At 37.9% G+C, this 24,283-nt stretch overlaps 1 protein-coding gene across 1 annotated transcript; it reads left to right on the forward strand.

The window, feature by feature from the left end:
* The first annotated feature begins 348 nt into the window (after positions 1-348).
* LOC145556343 (vacuolar-sorting protein BRO1-like) lies at positions 349-13,287 on the forward strand. The gene is made up of 8 exons (XM_081617999.1): positions 349-1,356; positions 2,032-2,982; positions 3,898-3,987; positions 7,255-7,323; positions 7,900-8,040; positions 9,155-9,203; positions 12,079-12,182; positions 12,375-13,287. Exons 1-8 carry the CDS (start codon positions 682-684, stop codon positions 12,996-12,998), a joined length of 2,703 nt encoding a protein of 900 aa, XP_081474125.1. The 5' UTR covers positions 349-681; the 3' UTR covers positions 12,999-13,287.
* Positions 13,288-24,283: the final 10,996 nt, after the last annotated feature.

A 24,283-nucleotide genomic window follows, 5' to 3' on the forward strand; every position in this document is an offset into this window, starting at 1 on the left:
ACAAATAATTAGAAATTAAAAAATATATTTTGATTTAATGATTTTATCTAACTATTCGATGAATGAGATAACATTTATTTCAATTTATAAATTCAAGTTCTATATACGTAAAATTTGAATAAGAATAATTTAAAACTTAACAAAATATTTTACCTTAAATTAATGTTAAAATAATAGAATAGAAAATAAAAACAAAAAAATATTAAGATATTACAAAAAAATATACAAAATGAAATATTTAAAAACCGTGTATATCACAGGCTTACATCTAGTTAATTTAAATATAATTTTGTTTCATTAAAAATAATTTCAGTTCAGCAAAAATAAGGTGAAGTGAATGAGGTCTGCAGTAACCTTGTCTATTACAAGTGATCACATGGTGTAATTTAAGTTTATTTGTGGCCAGCCGTATAGAAGACGCACTAAAAAAAACATTTAAGAGGTAGTAATTGACAAAACTTTTTTTATTTTATTTTTATTTTTTTTTTATTTTTAAATGGAGCGAATAAAAATAAAACAGAGAGGGATTACCAATTTTTCCTTTGATACTCCGTAAATGACAGTACGAAAATTGTAACTATCTTTGAGAAATTTCCTTCGTGATTAAGGACAGCAACGCGGACAGTGTCCATCACCCTCAAAATCTCTCATTTTCTCTCTCTCCTCCTCAAGCTCTCAACAATGGCGACCTCGACCTCATCAGCAGCAACAACAAATCTCATGCTAGCAATCTACGAGAAGAAGACCAACTCCCTCGACCTCTACCGTCCTCTCCGCAACTACATCACCTTCCATTACTCCGAGCGCGAAGCCCAAAACCTCGACGACGATCTCGAAACCGTCAAACAACTCCGCTCCGACGTCGAAAAATCCACCGATTCACCCCCTGCTAAGCGCGATACTCTCCTCAAATACTTCAAATGCCTTTGTTTGATGGAAACTAGGTTTCCCATTTCGCCTGATAAAGATCACATTAATTCTCTGCAATTCACATGGTTTGATGCTTTCAAGACGAAGAACAAGTCGTCGCAGATTAATCTGCACCTCGAGAAGGCGGCTGTGTTGTTTAATTTGGGGGCTGTGTATAGTCAGATTGGGTTGTCTGTTGATCGGTCTACGGTGGAGGGGAGGAAGCAGGCGGTGCATAATTTCGTTACCGCGGCCGGGGTTTTCGCTTATTTGAGGGATAATGTGGCGGTGAAGGCGGCTGCTGGTGGGTCGGCGACTGTGGATGTTTCGGTTGAGTGTGCTGGGATGTTGGAGAGGTTGATGTTGGCTCAGGCTCAGGAATGTGTTTTTGAGACTAGTATTGCTAAAGGGAGTACTCCTGGTGTTTGTTCCAAGATCTCTCGTCAGGTAATTTGGGTTTTAAATCGAGTTTTCCACGAATTTTGTTATGTTTGAGATGGGACTTGGTAGAGTTTGATTAGGGTTTGATTGTGATTTGTGAATTTCTGTTATTGTTGATCATTTTTCCTAGTTGAGTAAAGTTATGGGTCTGTTCGAATTTGATGGAATTTATGAAACTAAGGAAGATAGTTTCCATTCTATTAGCATATATTGCAATAAGTTTTGGAGAGGTTGAAGAATAGATTGACATTCAGAGTAATTCGACCTTTTCACCCTTTCTAAATGCAATAAATTAGGCTTTTGGAGTTCCTACTATTGTGATAATTGGCTGTGGAAATTAATCCTCATTGCATCTTTTTTCCCTGTCGAACACTGCTGCAGCATCGATGGAAGCTGTGCTGTGGTGGCAAATAAACTGAGAATGTATGCAGTTTCTTTTGAACAGTTGTGAATCCTGTGAACTCAGTATATATTGCTGATGGTTTTGATATGATAGTCTGTAATTCAAGTATATAGGCTCACGCTTACCGGCGTAGATCTGGTTTCATGCCAAGCATCCAATGATATTCAGCTTTATTTTGACTTGTAGAGAAGGATGGTAGCTTTTGTTTTTTTTATTTGTTTGCTGAAGCTTCCCTTTCCTAATTGAGCAGGATGTGTTTAAAAATTTGTTAACCGCAGGTTGGAATATACTATGAAGAAGCTTTAGCTGCACTCAGTGTTCCTCCTCTTAACTATCATTTTGACAAGACTTGGATAGCTCATGTGCAGCTCAAGGCATCTCTTTTTTTCGCTGAGGCTTGCTACAGGTACAGTTTAGAGCTCCATGAGAAAGAGGAGATTGCTGAAGAAATTGCTAGGTTGAAGTCTGGGATTAGTGCTCTATCTGATGTGAAGCGATCGACTAAAGGAGCTCCTGCCCAGCTCCTGGATGCTGTTAGTAAGCTTGAGGCAAGTCTTAATCGCAATCTGGAGAGGGCAATGAAAGAGAATGATAGAGTGTACCTGCAAAGGGTACCACAAGCCAGTTCATTGGCTCCTCTACCTGCATTTTCATTGGTAAAACCCGCGCCTTTGGATGAGATAGTGGATGCGAGCAAAGAGAAGATGTTTTTATCTCTCGTTCCAGACAGCAGTACAAAAGCTCTTTCCAAATACACTGAGATGGTTGATGATGTTATTAGAACCCAAGCTGAGAAACTGCAGCAGGGGAGCGAGCTAGCTAGAGTGAGGCTTAAAGAAATGGACTTACCTGAATCTCTTCTTGCTTTAGAAGGGAATGTGAGCCTTCCAGAAAATCTCAGAGAAGATGTGGAAGCAGTGCAAATTAGCGGTGGTCCAGCTGGACTAGATGGTGAGTTACAACAACTTAGAGATCTGAGAAGGGTCAATCATGAATTATTGGTACAGACAGAGGAACTTTTACAGAAAGAAGCTCAAGAGGATTCTCAGTTTAGAAGCCAGTTTGGCACACGGTGGACAAGGCCTCAATCCAGTACACTTACAAAGAACCTGCTGGATAGGCTGAACAGATTTGCTGCTAACTTAAAGCAAGCTGGAGAAAGTGATGCTAGAATTGAGCGTTCTGTCAAAGACCATTCTGCCCTCATGTCAATACTTGATCGCCAACCTGTATGTTCCTGTATATTGCTTAATAATGTCATTTTGGTTTATAGTATTCCCTCTTGTTTTTTGTTGTTGAAGCATATAAAATAGGCATATTTGTGAGGACCATTTACCTCTTATCACGGCTGTCTTTAGAGAGGTTCTGTTACTGTATATCCTGAACTTGAAAAGTTTTTTTTTTTTTAATCTGATTGACAAGTGGATTGGATCATATGATTCTTATCTTCCCTTTTGAATATGAGGATTTTTTAGTATTGCAGGAGTTAGTTAAGTGTTCTGGGAAGTTAAGCTACTTAGGTTTGGTTTGCTTATTGCATTAGCCTTTCCATAATTCTGTTATGATGGGCTGTCAGCCTATTGCTTTGCTTATGAAAGATCTTTATTGCTGATAGGATGTATAAAGGAACAAGTGAGACTGCTGATATAATGTAAAACCTCATCATCTAGCATGGTTAGCAATCACTGGAAAATTGTTCATCTTCTTGGTTTTGCATTTTTCCTATAAAGCTTTTTTAAATTCTTGCATTTAAGTATGTACTGTCATAGTATCTGCTACTCGCTACTCTATGCACTGGTGTAATGTTTGTATCTTACACATGTACGAAGTATCTCTTTGCAATACTAAAATGACTCTTCAGCACCTTTTGGGACTTAATTATTCAGATTTTTTTTTTTATGCGTAGTCTTGAGTTGTGCACTCAATATTTTTTATTTTTATTTATTTATTGCGCTTTGACCTGAGCCTTGTGGTGCATTCTGTTCGTAGAGTTGTTGGTTGACCTTTTGATTGATTGTGTTAATGAGTCTGTTTGTAAACCTCCTTCACCATGGGGAAAAATTGAGGGAAAAAGTTTTTAACTTGCATATTCCTGTTAATTACATATATTCGCCCATTCATGGTTCACTTCTGTTCTTTGTCAGATTGAGGCTGCACTTCCTACTCTTGCAAAGCCAATTATGTCTTTGGATGCTAATGAGGATGCAGTTGTTGGAGCTTTGAAGCAAAGTTTGGTAATATTTTATTTTCTGTTCTTTGTTTTAACATAGTTGTTTTGTAATGCAAGTAAAACTTGTCAATTATTCTCATTGTCTCCTTTGTGTCTCTACCTTTAATCACTTGTTCCCAATTACGGCTATTATTTTTTTTTTGCTGATCCAAATAGAATGATTATATATTAGATTGGTCCATGGTTTGCCATCTGCTGCGGGGGTTTTGTTGCCTTCTACTGTAGGTTGGGACGACTGGGGCTCTCTCTTGATTCATCACACGTGGCAAGGCTACAGTTTTGCCTATCTTCTATCAGAAGTCTTTTATATGTAACTCTTATTTGATTGGTAGTACACTCATTAGCATACAGTGGTAATACCATTAGAATGCCTATCCTACTTAGTAAATCACTCCTTTAACAACTCAGATTCAAGTTTGGCTGTCTACACTCTAACTCTCAATGGAATGGCTTCAAAGACTTCTTCATAAAAGTTTGAGTCTGGTGTCCATGCTCCATGGTTTAATTATGATAGGCCTTAATTTAAATAAGTCTGCCTAAGAGATATGCCTAGGCGCAAGGCATTGTCAGGCGGGAGAGCTGGCACCTTAGCTTTGCGAGGTGCAAAGACCTACAAAATGTGCGAACCTATTCCCTTTTTTCTAGGCTGCTGCTTGAGCCTTTCACCTTATGTTGTTAGGCGTCAATAGCTAATTTGTAACACAATTATTTGTGTAAGAAAATACACCACTTGACTTTGCAACGATTAGATTTTCTTCAATACTACATATCCCCCAATTCCATTTCAAGAACCCTAGTTATTGATCACATGGCCCTTTCAACTTTCCCAATGTCTTTTTTCTAGGCTTATAATAGAAAAATTAATTTAGTTTATAAATACAAATAAAGTGCGCCTCACCTACAAAAAGGTGCGCGCCTTCGACTCTGGCCTTGCGTCTAGGCTCCAAGGGCTTTGCGCTGTGGTGCGCTTTGCACCCTTTAAAACTAAGTGATAGGTTTGTTAAAAAGCAATTATGGCCATCAGATATTATCTCATTTCTATCATCAATGCTTTGAATTCTGGAATCATAAGAAAGTATGAACAATCATGTAAGTCGTAAGAATACAACAAGTTGTGCCACATGATTTCAGTTGCTAGCAATATGCAAGTACCTCCAAGCAGCAGCAATAGTAGGGGTATGCTCAACAACATATAGCATCATAGATGCCATCCATTTCACACTCGGATAATTAAGTTCATTTATTCTGAAGTCACGCTATTCTTTTCCCCTCTTTCATAACTGGAGCCACAAAATCTAATGAAATACCCTTGAGGCCTTGACCAGTAATTTGGATCCTAAAAATATATTAGCCCAAGGATCATGTGGCAAAGCAATCTCTGATATATCCCTCGGCCCTCATTGCTAAGAATTAAAAGCCTATTTGCAGCGCGAGTGTTAGAAGGTTGAGGAATGTTACTAGTGATAACCTATTCTGCTTGATGTCCTTGCAATAACCCAGTCTGCTTGATGTACAATTTGTGAGCTTGATGATTAACGGTGTCTATATCTTTAAAAGGAGATGATGCTTGTAGCTAATGTTATCTTCGAAGTAAAGTAAAAATGGTGAATTACATTTATACATATAAGTAAGACTAAATTTACGGAAGAGCTATGTGAATTGTGTTTCAATGGTTTATTTATGAAATAGTTTGGGAGGAAAGGAAGGTCATTAGGGGATGATGAAAAAACCAGCTTTATAACATTAGGGGATCTTTATGCATTACACCATGGAGGCATGGTACCAAGACCTACCCTATACTTCTTCCATAATAATCTTCCTAATCCCATCCTTCCACCCCCACCATGGTTTGCAACTAGTCTTCCTTTCTTATGCACACCCCCACTTCTTTCTCTCCATAATTTTCCCATCCCCATCGTCCAACCCAGAAACTTGCCCCACCTCTTATCGCCTTTCGATATCCCCTTGATAGCAAGACAACCAAATGCGAACAATATCACCCATTCACTCTTATAAATCAACAATAATAACAAAAAAAGAAGAAGAATTAAATGACTAACACCTGACTACAGGAAGTGGTTATAGTTGAATGTGAAACTACCATAAATCCAAAGACTATTACTAGAATATCTGCCATTTCCAAAATTGTTAACGAAAAGAAAAATGTAGATCTGAGTGATTGCGATCTAGTGAAATACCAATTTCAATCAAAATTTGATCAGGCTGCAATCACCAAAAATTTTCGCTTAAATGTGATGCCATGTTGGTTAAAAACGGCTGTTTGAGATTTCTGATCTGGAATTTTCAGTCTGTTTCAATTACCATAGACTTGAATTTAGTCCTTCCTGTTCACTCTAGGAATCTGGTAGTGCAATGCTGGGATATTGGGGCTTGAAAGAGAGAAGGTAATCTGAGAAGGTATTTGTGAGTGTTGTTAGCAGTATTACCTTATCTGCGGTGCAGTTTAATACATGGAACACAATTCACTACCCAATTATGTTAAGTTTGAGAAAAATTGTTCCGTCATGCCAGTATGCGTGTTCCAATATGCATGTGTTCTCAATAGACAATTTTCTGGGGGATCCAGAGTATTAGGTATACTGGTTGTTATTCAATGGCGGTCGATACACGTACGAAGATGAGGAAGGTTGGAGGATAGTTGTGGAGGCATAGAGGCTATGCTGGAGGGAAGGGGAAAGGGAGAGGGTCTCTGGTTGCGAGAAATAGGGAGGGGGAAAAAAAGAAAGAAGGTTTCCCTTTTCTTTACCCTTCTTTTCTATAAATCACAACTCAAACACTGTACAAAGAATTTATTATGTTCCTCGTGTTAGCCACAAAATAATTGTGGCTTTAGCTTTCTTGATTTTTTTTTCCTTTCCCGTACATAAATAAAATGATAATTTATTATTGTAGACTGTGGAGGCGATGATTTTCATGAGGACAAGAGATAAATAAAATGCATGAATTATTAAATATCCTATTATCCGTGTTTCTACTTTCTGCTAAGAAATTTTAAATTTCTCTCCCTGTCTTTTACTTCTATCTATATTTCTCTGATCTCAAGTGTAAAGGCCTATTTGCTATCAAGGAAGTAATTTTGAATGATCAGCATTGTAAATTGTATACTGTATGTTGTTTCAATCTGATATTTCTTACATCAAATGCTTATATTAGTTCAAACTAAATTCAAATTTGAATATGATTTTGTGCAGAGGCAAACAACTAGTTTTCTTGTTCATTATCATTATACCTTACCTTCTTGTTTGTGCAGAGGCAACTGGAGACTCTCGGAGCTGAACGGGCAGGCCTTGAAGATATGCTTAAAGAAATGAAAAGAAAGGTGTGCATGATTGTGTCAGGCTTTTAATGTTGGCATTTCCCCCCAGTGGCTCCAATGTGAATAATTTTTAACAGAATTGATTTTGATGATTTTTTTTGTGGGGTTCTTGGGCTACGAAACATAATCCTCTTTTTCCTCTTCTTGGATATATTCATTTGTTGCCTTTTCTTTTTTCAGTTTTTCTTGTGAAACTTTTGAGGATTAAAATTTTGTTTATGCTTAATGATTCAAATTGTTATAGTCATATATATTGTTTATAATAATGATTCAGATTAGAAATAGAATAGCTGCTCCTACTAACTAGGCGTCAACCACCCTCTGAACGAATTATATGTCTGACTAATAATTGTTAGCTGCCTTTATTCTTTTTGAAACATTACCCTTTGTTACTTGGTGGAGGGATTCCAAAGAGTATGGATCACGTGTTTATTGAAAATAAGGGTAAAATATCAGTAGAGTTCCCTTTTGGGTCATCGTAGCAGGGGCTCATGTAGCATGACACGTCTTATGTTATGTAGTGTTCTGTTGTCATATTTTACTGCCTACTTTGGTTGACATACATGCCATTTGTTTCAGGATGACATACTGCCAAAGCTGATGACATCCACTGGATCTTATGAGGATCTTTTTAAGAAGGAAATTGCAAAATATGATCACATCTGCGAAGAGATTTCTAGAAATATCCAGGCACAAGGGCAGCTATTGATGCAAATCCAGGTCATCAATCTTTTTGTTATAATATTTAACCTAATTTTAGTTTGTTATTTTCTATAGTAAATTTCTGGCAACAAGTAATAATTTCTAAAGTCTCTTCAGCAAACTTCTCGAAACACTTGCAATAGAGCACTATTGATTATATGTACTTCCTCCGTTTCATATTAACTAACACATTTGATTTAGGCACGTTTGCCCACGCATACTTTTAAATGTAAATATTTTCAATTACATATTAGCAAAAGTTAAAAAATGTGATATATTGAAAATAGTCATTAAGATGAATCTAACAAAGCCCCCACATGATTGTCTTTTCTTAACACTAAATCATAAAACAAAGTCAAAGTAAGTTATGTAAATAGTGTATAAAGTCAAAACGTGTCAACTAAAAGGAAACAAAGGAATTAGTAAATTTTGGTTTGTGCTTTAATGGGTACTCTGTGGTGATCTGGCTGAAAAGGAAGATTTAAAATATCTGCTGTAGGCTTATTGTTTGGCTTTCCTTTGGGACGTCGTCTCGTATCTCAAGAGCTTTTCATAGGCATTCGGTGTGGCTGTTGTGGTTATTCAGGAATCATTGATTTCAATTTATAATGTTCATGAATAAAAAATATTGTCTTGGATAATCTGGACTTCTATATTTCAAATTTCTTAATAGGGATCAGATCAAGAAAGTGTCAACTCTTTGTGGCACTGCTTTTGCAATGATTAATTTGCAATTTGTTAACTGTTACTGTAATCACTTATGTGACCTGACTGCTTATTGTTACCCGTAAGCTACAACTCATTAGGATAATTGGTTCTTTTCTTGTTACAGTAACAGATATTTTTAATCTTTGAAGCCTCTATCTTTATACCATATCATTGTGTGTTTCTGTAACAGACTAACAGGAAAAATTATGTGCATCTATATCACTTATAACTGTTCTCTAGAACACTACTGTCAAAAATGTTCATCCTAACGAGTTATGACTTGCCGTTTGGTAATGTAGTTGAAACATATGTATTGCGTTTCTAGAAAGTGATTTTTAGGTGTCTTGTTTCTAGGCTTTTCAGGATTTGTACTATAATTGTATTGTGTGATCTGCTCCCTTATTGCTTGGCTTTCTTGTTTCAGGCACAGAATGATCAGTTTTCTGCTATCTTTAATCTTGAAGACTTCAAGGGTAAATTTATTTTTAACAGAGTTTGCATTTATGTTTGTTGTTCAAGTTCTTAACATTGCTTAATCATATCTGAAATCTCTATCAAGAAATTATCATGTGTCCCCTCTTCTTCTTCTTCTTCTTCTTCTTCTTCTTTTTATTTTTTATTTATTTTTATTTTTTTTTAATATATATATATATATATATATATATGTTTTTTTTTTCTTTCTCAGTTAAGTTAACAAAGACTAGATCTATGTATATTTATTGTATTTGTTGCTTAATTTCTTCTAACAATATCAGAGCTTAATGCAATAAATAATGGGAGTAGTTTTTGTCTAACTATAAGTTAAAATCCGAGTACAGTGATGCATAGTTATATTTACTGTCAATAGTCAGACTATTTGATTCTATCTGGACCATATACATTCCATCATTTTGTAATAGACTAGCTTAAGGAGGGGTAATATGGGTATTCTAGTACTAGGTTAGTAGTCTTTAGTTTTAGTATAAATAGAAAGAAAGGGGAAAAAAAAAGATAGGCAGAATTTTGTATTGGAAAACCTAGAGAGTTATGGCCTCAAGCTATTTTGAGAGTGATAGTCTAAAGCTATTAACCCTATCATTTTGTAACCCTTCCACCATTATCAATCAATTTTGTAGCTTCCATCTTTATTAATTTGCTAGTTAAAATCAGAAGTTCCAAGTCCAAAAACCAGCCTATTACAACTTGCAATCTTGCATTGCTGTTATATTGATTTTGCTGTGTGACTGATCTGAATCTATCACAAATTTACTGTACATTCTTTTATCTTCATGGAGATAATAGTTTATATATGTATGCAACTGCAAGAATAAGGAAGTAGTTGCTACCCTGCCTTTGATATTCTCTTTTGGTCCACACGAAGCATTTAACATTTTTGTGAAGGTGCTGACTTTTGTACTCAACTTTAGTAATACCTATGCTATATCAATTTGCTGATTTGTTATTGTGATTTTCATTTGTTTTGGACCTGTCATTTAACCTTTTCATTTGACGCCAAAGACTAGAGATTAAGGAGAAGGATTTTATTGGTCTCGAATTGTTGTTTTGCTTTAGAGTTGTAGGGTTGGTTGCATTTGGGTCGTAGTTGAAATCTGCTTGCATTTTCATCTACCACTTGTTGGCGACGTTAAAGTAGTTTGTCTGTGTAGAGATGCAATATTAATTGTGGTTCTTTCAATGGGATTCTAGCTGCTCTTTTATTTTCTGTATTCTGCAACTGGTGAGCTTGTTCAGTCATCTGGCAGGCAACTTCTCTACTGGATACAAATTATATCAATGGGCATTCTAGGATTTTCGTGCTGAACAAGCCCAATGGTCTCATCACAAATTTATCATCCCTGATGCATACATCATCCTAATCATATAGAAATTTGAGTTTAACAAGCTTTCCTTTGTCTTAGGATGGAGTCTTTTTTTCTCAATTATAAGGTGGAGCTGTCCTTGTTTTTATCTCCCAGATCACCATCTTAGCCTTAGCTTGCATTCGTAATTTTTTTTTTTTTTTTTTTTTTTTCAGTTTCACTGAACTTCAAGTACAAGTACAGGCTGTACAAATACAAGCTTGCAAAACCTTTATTTTCTGCTGCTATTTTTTTATTTTCATCAATTCATTTTGTCCCTTTAGATTCTCTAGTCAAGGCTTTATATTTATTATTTTTTAATTGGTTTAATACATATTTTTTTTCCAAAAGCAGAGGGAAGTTCATATACAGCCTTTGAAAGTTGGGTCAAAGTGTTGTAAGAGTTTGGCTTCAGTCTTAAATGCCCCCTTTTCTATCCTCCAAAAAGAACCCTTACTCTCTTGCCAAAAAGGACAAAGAATGAAGTCCTGGATGCTATATTTTCATGAGATGATATTATTTTCCCATAAGCCATGGTCCTATTTGTTTAAATATTTCAAATTTATGCCTGATAGGAAATTACTTGGAAACATGCGAGGCTGGACATCAAAATTCATGCAGATCTTTCCTTCCCTACTGTTTAAGCTGCATTCTATAGTACAACCTCTAATAATTTGCTTGTTTTTCAGACGTCTTTGGCTGTGGAAGGTTTGAATTTGTATTGGGAAAGAAAATCTGCTTAGAAGAGTGGATAAAATCTGACATAATTTTCTCAATTTACTACTCTAGGTTTTATTTGTCATGACGCTCGTCAATGACTATTAATGAGAAACTATTTCTTCTCTAATTAACTTGTAATGAAAAGTATAAAAAAATCACCATTTATCATGGCAGTTTTCGAGTAAGTGATCCAAGGATGAGATATCTTTCATTCTTTCTTTTAGGTATGTAGGAGTTGCAATTATTATTCTATTCTGTGTGCTAACCAAGTACAGATTCCATGCTAAAAAGCAATATCCTAGAAAGATATGAGGCAGGATAGTCATACTCGTTTAATTTTTTACCATGTGATCGGCTTCGAGTAATAATAAACTAACATTGGTAATAGCGCCTTGAGTCAATAATATAAGTTCGCTTGAGAAATGGAGAGGGAAGATTCTAGAAAAGGCTTGGACTGGATTTAGGAGACTTCATGCAATTCATCTGTGTTTAGAGTCTCAAAGGACAAAGGGAAAGCATGAAGTCTCTTGACTTCATACCTTTTCTTTTCATTTTCTTGGTTTTGTTCTTTAAACCTATATATACTTGTTTCCTTTTCTTAAGAGTCTGCTGGGGGGACGGGTGAGACAATGCATTGTTTTTTTTTATTCTTTATTTCTCCCAACTTTAAGTGGCAGGCTTTTACAGCTCCTTTAATTTTGTGGTTTTGGTATCATAATACATTAATACATGCATCATGCCATTACTTTCCACCATCCTTTTTCTAATAGTTTATGTTACGATATTACAGCTTCTCGTGAGAAGTGCTTTAAGCAGATTGAAGCTGCCATAGCAAAGTACCGAGAAATCAAGGATAACATAAATGAGGGACTCAAGTTCTATGTAACGCTTCAGGTCTGTCTATCTGGATATCTTCAATATTACTTCAAATCTCGAGATTATATCAATTTGCAAAGCAACTTCTTTCTGTACTGGTTATTCTGTGACCAATCTGACCATAATGATTAATAATTTCCAATAGACTATTTGATACTGCTAAATCAGTTGTGATTTATGTAGTAATTATGTGGTGTTTCCCTGAAACAGGATGCAATTACGAATGTAAAGCAACAGTGTAGTGATTTTGTGATGACCAGAAATATCCAGTGCCGTGAAATGATAGAAGATGTGCAGAGACAAATATCAGGCCTCAGCTTCCAGGATAGGAATTCGGGTAATCAAAGCTACCCGTCAGTAGGCCAAGCCCATCAGCCTCCAAGAACAATGTCTCCACAGCAAACAGAAAATGTAGCTCCTAGGGCACAGCCACCCCCCTCCTATTATCACCCGTCTCCGCAACAAACAGATGCTGGAAATGTTTCTCAAGCTTCTAGACCTCAAGCACCTTCTCCTTATTATCAGCCACCACAGAGTTCCTCAGTGCCTGGATATGCTCCTCCTTATGGTTCCACACAAGGCCCCTCTCAGCATCCTCATCCACCTCCGTACCATGCTCCACCTTCAAGTGGCTCTCCATACCCACCTCAACAAGGGCAACAACCACATCAGCAGCCTCCAACCAGTTATGAATACGGGCAGCCTGCTTATCCAGGATGGCGAGGTCCATATTATAATGCACATGGCCAACAGCCATCATCTTACCCTCGACCACCATACACTGCTCCAAGTCCCTATCCTCCTCATCAAAGTGGATACTACAGGCCACAATGATGTCTGCATTGTGATGCCATGATTTTTCTTTTGTTTTACTGTTTTCGTCCATGTCAGGGACTGCCACATGTCAATATTATATTGTAATCACTTATTGAAGAATCCCACTTAATGTATGCCTTGTATTTGAGAACTTGCCCCTTTATGTATAGGCTCTTAATTCTTTCCAGGGTGTGCCAAGTGCTAATAATCATTTGTAAAATTTATAGCATCATCTTTGATGGTAGATATTTGTTTGAAGGCAGTGTATAATACCACAAAGTTTTGATTCAATGATTTTTTTTTTTTTACCTCAAAATTTTTTAGCTTATGCACATTTGCCTATTATAGAAGAGTACACCTACAAGAAGTCTGAAATGGGTAACACTTAATTTGAATTAAATATTTGCTCCATGATCTTGTCAAAATGTTAGTGCTTATTTTTATATTGCTCATTTAAAATGAAAAAAGAGCCATTAAAAATTCTTACTTATTTAGTGTTCGGAAATGAAATGAGCAAGAGAGAATTATTTGCAATTAGGGATTATATGCGTTCCCTTGTTTTAAAGACATACTAATCAATGGTCTTGCCGATGTCGTGAGTGATTTTATATGTAACTGGCCTTTAGTCCGTGCAATGCACGGATTGCAAGAGGAAAACGCTGAAAATAGAATATGTTAAAAAAAATGGAACAGAGAGAGTACAATAATGATAAATGTAGCCCTTATGATTGCAATAAAGCATCTATTTTTTTTGTATCGTAAGTTGATATTAGTCTTAGAAGTGCATGACAAAAACATGAGTCGACTTTTGTAGTTAATGTTTGATACATGTGCACGATATTAAATTACTACCTCTATATCGTAATAATCGCAACACTTTAATTTTTACACTATTCACATGCTTACTTTGACTATGTTTTTTTACTACAATTCCTCAAAAAAAATGTTTTTTTTACTACAAATAATATATATATAAAAAAATATGTGTTGCCATGTCATTTATTTTAGGATCAGTCTGTTTCCAAGGTGAAGAGTTTGGAGAAATCTGGCATGGCCAAGACATGTGGTGAAGTTATTGTTGTTTTCAAGTCTGCAAAAGCTGTTTCCGCCTCTTCATTCCACAAGAAATTGTCTTTTCTAAGCAGTAAGGTTAATGGCTTGCAAATCTTGCCATAATCCTTAATAAATCTTCTGTAATAGCATATTAACCCTAAGAACCCTCTTAGTTGCTTGAGAGTTTTAGGTCTAGGCCAATTTAGCATTGCTGTAACCTTGTCAGGATCAGTTGCCACCCCTTTAAAAGAGATTATGTGACCCAAGTAACTTATCTCAGTCAAGCCAAAAGAGCATTTCTTTAGGTTTGCATGCAAATGGTTTATGTGCATCAACCCCAATGTTTGTTGTAAATTAAACAAATGATCTTCCCAAGTAGGGCTATAGACTAGAATGTCATCAAAGAATACCAAGACACATTTCCTTAAGAGAGGCTTAAAGACATAGTTCATAAGAGCTTACAAAGTTGATGGAGCAATGGTGAGCCCAAATGGCATCACCAACTATTCAAAATGGCCAAAGTGTGTTTTGAAAGCTGTTTTTGTGAATGTCATTAGGTTGCATTCTAATCAAATCAATTTTTGAAAAAAAAATTAAGTGTCTTGCAGCTCATCTAAGAGCTCTTCAATAAGAGGGATAGGGAATCTGTCTTTAATAATGGTGGCTCTGTTTAAGTTCCTGTAATCAACACACATTCTCCAACTCCCATCCTTCTTCTTGACCAACACTATAGGAGCAGCAAATGGGATGTTGCTAGGTCATATCACTCCCTAATCTAGGAGTTCCTACACCATCTCCTATATGACATTCTTCTGTAAAGCTGGGTATCTATATGCCCTCAAGTTGATTGGATCAATTCCTTCTTTTAAGGGAATAACATGATCAAATCCATTGCTTGCTAGTGGAAGATCTGAGCTGAGATAGCTTGAAAGGCATCTGCAAATTGATTTAAGAGAGTTAGTAGGGTAGGATCAGAGTTTACTGCCTCCTTTGAGCTGACATGAGTGAATGAGACACATCTACAAGGATGATTTGCATCATTGAAAGAGATCCTTCCTGAGTCAACAGCTTTTGGAAAGCCTTGGGTTGAACTTCCTTCCATTTCTTAGGGGGTTTCCCCCTTAATTTAATTTTGTTTCTCTAGTGCTGGAATTCCATAGTTAAGTTGCTGAAATCCCACAGAACTGGACACAGCTCCGGAATTCCATAGTTAAGTTGCTGAAATCCCACAGAACTGGACCCAGCTGAATGAACCATTAAAATCCCAAGACAAGATAACTCCCACTCAATGGTAGGAGAAATACATTAGCTGTAAAGTCTGCACCTTGCATTTTCCAAATGATCCCCTTAATGATTTGACTACATTACATTTGGTTACCATCGGCTACCTTTACCCAAAGTGGAGGGATAGCTTCAACCGTGCAATCAAGTTTTAGAGCCTTGTCAAGGTCTATGAAATTGTGAGTACTTCCACTATCAAGCAAAAGTTGTAGCTTTTTCTTGCCATGGTGGCCTGCAATTCTCATGGTTTGAAAAGTAGCCATGCCATCCATGGCTTGCATAGAGATATGTGCACACTCCAGTTCCTCTACTACTAGCTCTTCCTTGTCATCTTCATCATCCTCCAGCTCCTATACCTTAATATGGTATAACTGAGGCTTTTTGCCCTTACATTTGTGTCATGCCTCATATTTTTCATCACACCAAAAGCATTGGTTCTTTGCGCTTTTTTCACTAAACTCATCTGGTGTGAGGGTTCTTCTGTTTGTATTAGGGTAGGGTGTTGGGTTAGTGTTTATGGCTCTTTGGGTTTGAAGAGGTTTAGGTGTGAGGGGTTGGTTGCTGAATCTGGTGCCTAGCTGGAGGATTGGGTAGGAGTGGTGGTTGTTTGGTAGTTGGTTTAGGTTTTCTTGCCTCACTAGCAGCTTCTTGTAGCTTAGCTAGGGCAAAGTGCCTGTTGTAAGGTGGTGGGTGTTAACATTCTCACTGCTAACTGTATGTCCTCCTTTAAACCGACAAGGTAACAACTGAGTAAATACGGCTCAGACAAGTCTAACCTACTGGCCAGAGCATCAGATGCATCATGGTATTCCTGTACACTACCAGACTGCTTAAGAGATTTGAGATCTGTCATAGGGCCATCATATAGATCTCCAAATCTAGCAGTAATATCCTTAATGTCGTCATCCCACTTGGGAAAAACATGGTTTTTCCTCGAGCTATATGTTTGATGCCATAGTAAAGGCTTTATCCTTAAGATGGATAGCAGCCAACTTGACTCTATTAGGATCATCAACTTTATCTAGATAAAAAAGCTGGTTGCATTTGTAGATCCAATATTTAAGGTCAGTGCCATTAAACTTTGGGAAATCTACCTTAGTTAAACGAGTAGAATAGTAAGAGTGTCTAGGGGGAGGTTTAGATTCTTTATCATTGGTTGTGAAGGTGCTTGTGTTGGGTTGAGTAGAATTATTAGAAACAAGTTTAGTGATTTGCATAGACAAACACAAAAGCAGATCATTAAGCTCAGAAAATTGATTTATAGTTTATATCAATATTCATACTATTATTTCTACAAGCATCATCCAGTTTTTTTTACCTTGTTCTTGCAGCATAAACCTCAAGGAATTCTCCAGCTTCTTCACATCAGAAGCTCCTAGCTGGCAGAGTCTGAAGATGATCTGGTAATAGGCATAGTGGGAATAGGCCAAGGAAGCAGGTTGACAGGGTAAAGTCATATCCCCTAATAAAAAATAATTACCTAAATCACTAACTAAGGTAGATAGGGAAGTAGGGTCGAACTCCACAGGGAAACAGGTCTTTTTAATTCTAATTAATTAATATAATCTAAATTATCTAAGTAACCAATATTTTAAATGTGAATTCTATACTACGAAGAATGAGTTTAGGGAGAAAAGAATCAATAATAAGGAAACCTAGGGTCACAGGTTCACCAATAATTAATATTCCGGGATAGAACGAAGTAATTAATAATTAACAATGCACAAATAACATGATTAACAGGTTCTCGCAATTTATTAACCAACATAGATCTAACAGGCTCTCGCAATTTATTAGACCTAAGTTCCTATTAAAAATAGCCTTTAATATTAAATCAACATCTGCTCGATTCATCAATTCAATATTGCTAAACATTCACAATCAAATTACATCTGCTCGATTCATAATCTAATTGCAAAGAATTAAAACAATTCAATAGGAAATTATCATGCAATATCAACAATCAATAATAACAACTATCCCTTCATATTAATTATGGATCCCCAAAAACCCTAGAATTAAACTACTCACTAATCATCATAACTAAACCAATCAAATAAATAGATAAGAACATAATCAAGAAAACAATTAAAATAGCTGAAATTAAAAAGGGAAGAAATTGTACCAAAATAAATCTGGAATTAATGGAGGAATTAAGAACAAGAGTTTTGAGAGAATTTAAGAGAGAGAAAAATACTAAGTAGAGAGAGAAAGTCTAAGAGAAAGAGGTCCGTGAATATTCCGTACAAAAACGTATATAAACCTTTCCTAAAACACGAATTAAACTAAACTTAATCAGACTCTAGGAAAAACACGCGCCCGATCGGGCGAAGGGGCGCCCGATCGGGCCCGCCTTTTTTACTGTGCTTCTTCTGATTTGCTGCGCCCGATCGAGCCTACGCTCACCCGATCGGGCGCACCTCTCCCTTGAGAATGCCCTTGCGCGCATCCGCCCGATCGGGCGTACGCTTGCCCGATCGGGCCCGGTCTTCTTCTTCAAGGCTTGGACTTCGATTGGGCTAGATTTCTCGGCCCAATCCATATTTCCTCTCGGGTCTCGAATACATGGTCCAAATGCCTCGTGATCCAAATAACCGAGCCCTTAGTCACCGGCTCTCACCGATCTTGGGCTCCAAATGGTCATGTCCTTCTAGCTTCCGTAGTCGATCCAAATAAGGCCCGGGAAAATGCTCCAAGAGCGCAATTTCCTGTAAAATACAACTAAAACTACGAAAACACTAGAACACACAAATTAGTAATAAAAGTGGCCCGAAAGAGCCAAAAACACTACTAATAATGACCACGGGACGGGGGTAAAACACTATATAAAATAGACATATCAAACTCCCCAAAGCCAAACCTTTGCTTGTCCCTAAGCAAAGAGCTCATCAATGAACATATAAAACATACTTCACCCCAATAAACAAATCAAAAGCCAACGATTCAAGGTAAAATTAAATGAACATGCTTCAACATCAATCAATCTTATTCATCTAATCACCCTTCCTCCCCAACAATTGTCAAGTAGAGCAAACCACAAGAGAATATAGAACTCAAGACTAGTGCTCACACACTCGACTCTCATTTATGTGGCGAGTAAAGAATGTACTCGATCGCTCTCCACCCAACCCCTTTAATGTGAACAATGCCCTCCCAACTCACACTCTCGTGTGTATAAAAAACATTGAACGCTCATCCTACTAGTCGACTCGAAATATGCCAAGTCATAACTTGCATTGAAAAACAACACTTTCACATTTACACAACTTCTATGCACAAGGTCGGAAGGTCTTTTAAGCTTGTAATGTAAGGCTAGGGTAAAGGTAGGATAAATTTGGGATTATGTGAGAGAAAAGCTATGCATTAAGGGAGCCAAATCCTAATAAACCCATGATAAAAAATAATGATCATACACATCTCCAACATAACCAACTCCAACAACAATCCACCAAATATACTCCAAACAATAAAAACAATCCCAACACTCACAATTTCACTCATAAAAATATGATAATGTAGAACTTGAATGAAAAACAAACCTTGAACTCATAACTTGAAATATTTACATTGATACTCAACTTTTTTTTTTCTTTTGATTAACCTTCACTTAGAACATTTAAACATCAAATATTTTTTCTCTTTTTTTCTTAGAAGTTCACCTTGTTTTTTTTTTTTTTTTTTTTTTAAAATTTCTCACTTTTTTTTTGAACTTCTTTTTATTTTCCATCACACTTTTATTTTTCTCAAATATATACAACTTTCAAACTCATAAAAATAAAAATATGATCAAGAACAAATTACTTCTCAAAACCCACCCAAATTGTGCAAATAGTGTGCACACTACAAACTCCCTCACCTCACTCACTAATAGCTCCCCCAAGCCAAGCTTGGGACTAGTAACCAATGGGGCAATTAAGGCTTGTAATGTGGCTATAAACAATAAAAGGGCACAAGCAACAACATGGGTGACAAGAAGGGAACAAATGTATCTAAATACTCTGAAGGCTACCTAAAAGAATGAACGCCTTCGTCCTCCTCATGTGCATAATAATAAGTCATGAAACACTACTCATAGTTGCAAATCAATACTCAAATTCATTGACATACCAGGAATTATGGAACTATCACACATTTCCTAACCAAATCAACTAGTCAAGCACTATATTCACAAGTAGTTGGGCAAAATTGACGCAAGTTTAGGAATCCAAACAATTAGACTTCAAATCATGACCAACAAATCCACAAAATTCATCATCAAATACCAAGAATCAAAACAAATTTTCTCAAGTATGGGGCACAGGGAAGCATGATTTACAATTCATTGGAACGTATTTTTGAATTTTTTATTTTTCAATTTTTTTGTATTTTTCATATATAAGAAAGCAATAAAAAACTACACTAGAAAGCAAATAAAGAGAGAAAAGGAAGAGAATTTCCAAGTGAAAGAACACCCCCCCAAGCCAAATCAAGCAATGCCCTCATTGACTTGGGAGAGTAGCCTACTCCTCATCCTCATCCATCCTAGAATAACCCCCGCCGTGGCTAGAACCGGCTCCTCCATGGCTAGAGCCACCACCTCCATACCCCGAACCACCCGCATAGTAGTTAGGGTCTACATTCCCACCCATACCCCCATATCCGTGGACTGAAGAGTAGTCCACGTAAGTACCATAAGCACCGGGGTGAGAATACCCTCCTTGGGGGTATTGGAACCAATCGGGAGTAAGTGAATCGGGAGGAATAGCCCCCCGACGGGCATAATCATCATACATGGGGTAAAGGCCCCTCCCTAGGTTCCTCTCTATAAGACCAACCCGCCCATCTAGGGTGCTTAACCTAGAGTCTAGGTTTTGCATCATACCCTCAACCCTCCCTTGCCCCGTCTCAATGCAGTCTAATTGGCTCCTAAAAGCCGAAAAGTCATATGGGGCATTGGGGTCGACATTGTAATCGACTGAGGAAGTGGGCATGCCGTAGGTGAAAGGTGGGGGTGGTTGGTAGTGGGGTGAGTGGTGAATGGGGGATTGATGGGGTTGTGGTGGGGGGTGAGGTGGTTGAACCTCACCTTGACCATTTATCTCGAAAATATAAGAGGGCTTTCCCCTCTCAAATTTGATCAAGGCGGGGTTGGGTAAGGTAATGGCTTGGTCCCTCCTACCCGATTGTCGATGGACAATCCACCAAGTATCACTCCCCACCGGTTGTACCCAATTCAAACTCCCTAAATAGGGTAGGTCCATTAGGTTTGATCCCACAACTTTCCTATGGCCATCGGGGTTCCAACCTAAGTGTTTCCTAGCAATATGGGTCACTAACCCCCCAAAGTAAATAGGTGCTCTAGACCTACTAGCCTCGGCCACATTGGCCGCCCTTTGGAAATGATTGGCTATCCTATGGGGTATGTTCAATTTTTCAGCATTAGGAATTAAATAGGATGCCAATAGTTCCAATTCATCTCTCCGAACATTTGCCGGTTCATGCCTCCCAAAAATGGTGAGGCCGACAAATCTTTGCCAAAGTTTTGGGACGGGATGTTGAATCCACGTCCCTTTGGCATGTTGGAGGTTCACTAAATCCTCCCCGGTTAACCTCTTATAGACCACGGCGGTGTGGTCTTGAGAGGGTTCAATAGGCTTATCTGATTTTAAATCAAACAACTTTCCAAATTCTTTTAGAGTTAGTCTCACATCGTTGTTTAATAATCGGAATTGTACATGAGTGATGAGTGCATTCAATTTAATAACATTAAAACTTGAGATAAATTCCAATGTTAAATAATCATAAGTATCATGGCACATTTGAAAAAAGCCACTCATGCCTATGCCCTTGAACAATTTTTCTACATATTTATCAAGACCTAGCCTAACTAATGTAGGATGATGAATGAAACGGGTAGAAATTACCTGACGATCGATGAGGTTGACCATCCTAACCCGTTGCTCCTCCGAGGTGATTACAACCTCCTCCCATCCTGGAATTTGAAGGTCCGGGTTGATTGTTGGTTGTGGTGCACTTGAGCTCTCACCCCTTTTATTCCTTGAACGCTTGGAGGCCATTTTCTTGTAAAATAGTGGAAAATTTGAGGTTTCTCTCTCTTAGGGTTTGAGAAAAGTTGAGAGAAAATTGGGGAAAATTAGTATAGATTGTAGAGGAGGATGAGGGGAGATGGAATATGTAAGAATTGTTGAATTTGGATGGAAGAATTGGAGAAGATCTTGGATTGAAGTGTAAGTTTAAGGTTTGAAAATGGAGGTTTTTGAGAGAGAAAGTGAATGGAGAAGATGAAATAAGGAGAAAATGAGGAAAGAAAGAAGAGAAAAGAAAATAAAGGGGGGACGGCCTGAAGGCGCGCCCGATCGGGCGAAAGTCGGAATTCCAAAACTCAAGTTGCGCGCCCGATCGGGCGGGCTCCGTCCGATCGGGCGAGCTTCGCCCAACATATTTTTTTTCTTTTACTCGATTTTCCAAAAAAAGCGCCCGATCGGGCAAGCTTCGCCCGATCGGGCGAAAATTGTCCCTGAGTTTAACCTTGCTTGCGCGCCCGATCGGGCGAAAATAGTTCCGATTTCTAGCTCGCTTGCGCGCCCGATCGGGCGAATATGCTGCTGAATTCTGGGTAGCTTGCGCGCCCGATCGGGCCCGAGAGAGCCTTATTCTCCGATTTCGTTTCCTCTTCAAAATTTTTCTAAGTCTTTATACCTGTCAAATTCATACCTGTACAACAACACTTAAAATTGGTGGAATATCACTCTCCTCGCCTCTCTAAAAGAAAAAAGAATAATATTATAAGAAAAAAAAATAATAAGGAAAAGGAAAACTAGCCTAGAAAGCATGAAATACGGGTTGCCTCCCGCAAAGCGCTGGTTTATCTAGGCCCCGCACGACCTTCTCACCACCTTGAAGCTCATGTTGGAAGTGGAGTTAGGAGAGTCTCCTCCACTTCTCTAATGGTAGCACCTTCATGATACACTTTCAACCATTGGCCATTCACCTTGAATTCTTCACCTTTGTCATTTACCAACTCTACCGAACCAAATTTGTTCACCTTTGTGACAGTGAAGGGACCGGACCATCTAGACTTCAACTTTCCTGGGAAAATCTTCAATCTAGAATTAAAGAGAAGAACCTTATCGCCTGGTGCAAACTCTCTTGGTAAGATCCTCTTGTCATGCCACTTCTTGGTCTTCTCCTTGTAGATCCGCACACTATCATATGCCGACAATCTAAACTCATCCAACTCATTGAGTTGAAGGAGTCTCTTCTTACCCGCGGCCTTAGAATCCATATTAAGCTCTTTGATCGCCCAAAAAGCTTTGTACTCCAATTCTACGGGAAGATGACATGCCTTACCATAAACCAATCTATAAGGTGAGGTACCAATCGGTGTCTTAAATGCTGTTCGGTATGCCCAAAGTGTGTCATCAAGCTTCATGCTCCAATATTTCCTTGACTTGGCTACTACCTTTTCTAGGATCGCCTTGATTTCCCTATTAGAGACCTAAACTTGACCACTAGTTTGAGGGTGGTAACTAAGCCCTGTTATGTGATATACGCCATACTTCTTGAGGAGGTTATCCAATTGTCTTTCATGGAAGTGGGTACCCCCATCACTAATAATAGCTCGTGGAACACCAAACCTGGGAAATATGATCTTCTTGAAGAGCTTAATGACTACCTTGGAATCATTTGTTGGTGAAGCTATGACTTCTACCCACTTGGACACATAATCTACGGCTATAAGTATGTAACAATTCCCATTGGAAGATGGGAATGGCCCCATATAGTCGATACCCCAAACATCAAATATTTCAACTTCGAGAATCCCAGTTTGGGGCATCTCATGCCTCCGCGAAATGTTGCCAGTCCTCTGGCAAGAGTCACAAGCCTGCACAAAAGTGTTAGCATCTTTAAACATAGTAGGCCAAAAGAAGCCTGACTCATTAATCTTAGCCACCGTTTTAGTGGGGCCATGATGTCCACCATAGGGTGAAGTATGACAACTGGTAAGGACGCCGTGAACCTCCCATTCGGGAACACACCTGCGAAATAATCCATCTGCACACTCACGAAACAAAAAAGGGTCATCCCAAAAATAATGTTTAACATCATAAAGGAATTTCTTTTTCTGTTGGTAGGACAAGTCAGGAGGTAGAGTACCACCCACTATACAATTAGCAAAATCGGCATACCAAGGGTGATGCTCTATAACTGCATACAGGTTGTCATCAGGGAAAGAATCATCTATAGGTAAAGAATCCTTACCCTCATCATACCTGATACGTGACAAGTGGTCTGCCACTACGTTCTCTGCTCCCTTTTTATCTTTTATTTCAATGTTGAAATCTTGGAGCAAGAGAACCCACCGGAGTATCCTTGGCTTTGATTCCCCCTTGGCTATCAAGTATTTCAGCGCTGCATGATCAGTGAAAACAATAACTTTAGAACCAACTAGATATGATCTAAAATTTTCTAAAGCATAAATAACAGCAAGAAACTCCTTTTCTGTGGTGGCATAGTTGACTTGGGCTTCATCTAAGGTTTTGCTAGCATAATAAATAGCATGCAAAACCTTGTCCTTCCTCTGTCCGAGCACGGCTCCTAGTGCAAAGTCACTTGCATCACACATGATCTCGAAAGGAAGGTTCCAATCGGGAGCACATATGATGGGTGCCGATATCAAAGCCTGCTTAATCCTTTTGAAAGCATCAAGACACTCGTCAGTAAAAATAAATGGGGCATCCTTGAGAAAAAGCTGTGTCAGTGGTTTAGCAATTTTAGAAAAATCTTTGATAAAGCGGCGATAAAACCCCGCATGACCCAAGAAGCTTCTAACTCCCTTAACATTGACTGGGGGAGGTAATTGCTCAATCACTGATATTTTAGCTTTGTCTAATTGTATGCCCTTATCAGATATAATATGGCCAAGGACTACTCCCTCTGTCACCATAAAGTGACATTTCTCCCAATTA

Source organism: Chenopodium album, chromosome 1, assembly GCF_948465745.1.
Source record: "Chenopodium album chromosome 1, dcCheAlbu1.1, whole genome shotgun sequence".
Lineage (NCBI taxonomy): Eukaryota > Viridiplantae > Streptophyta > Magnoliopsida > Caryophyllales > Amaranthaceae > Chenopodium > Chenopodium album.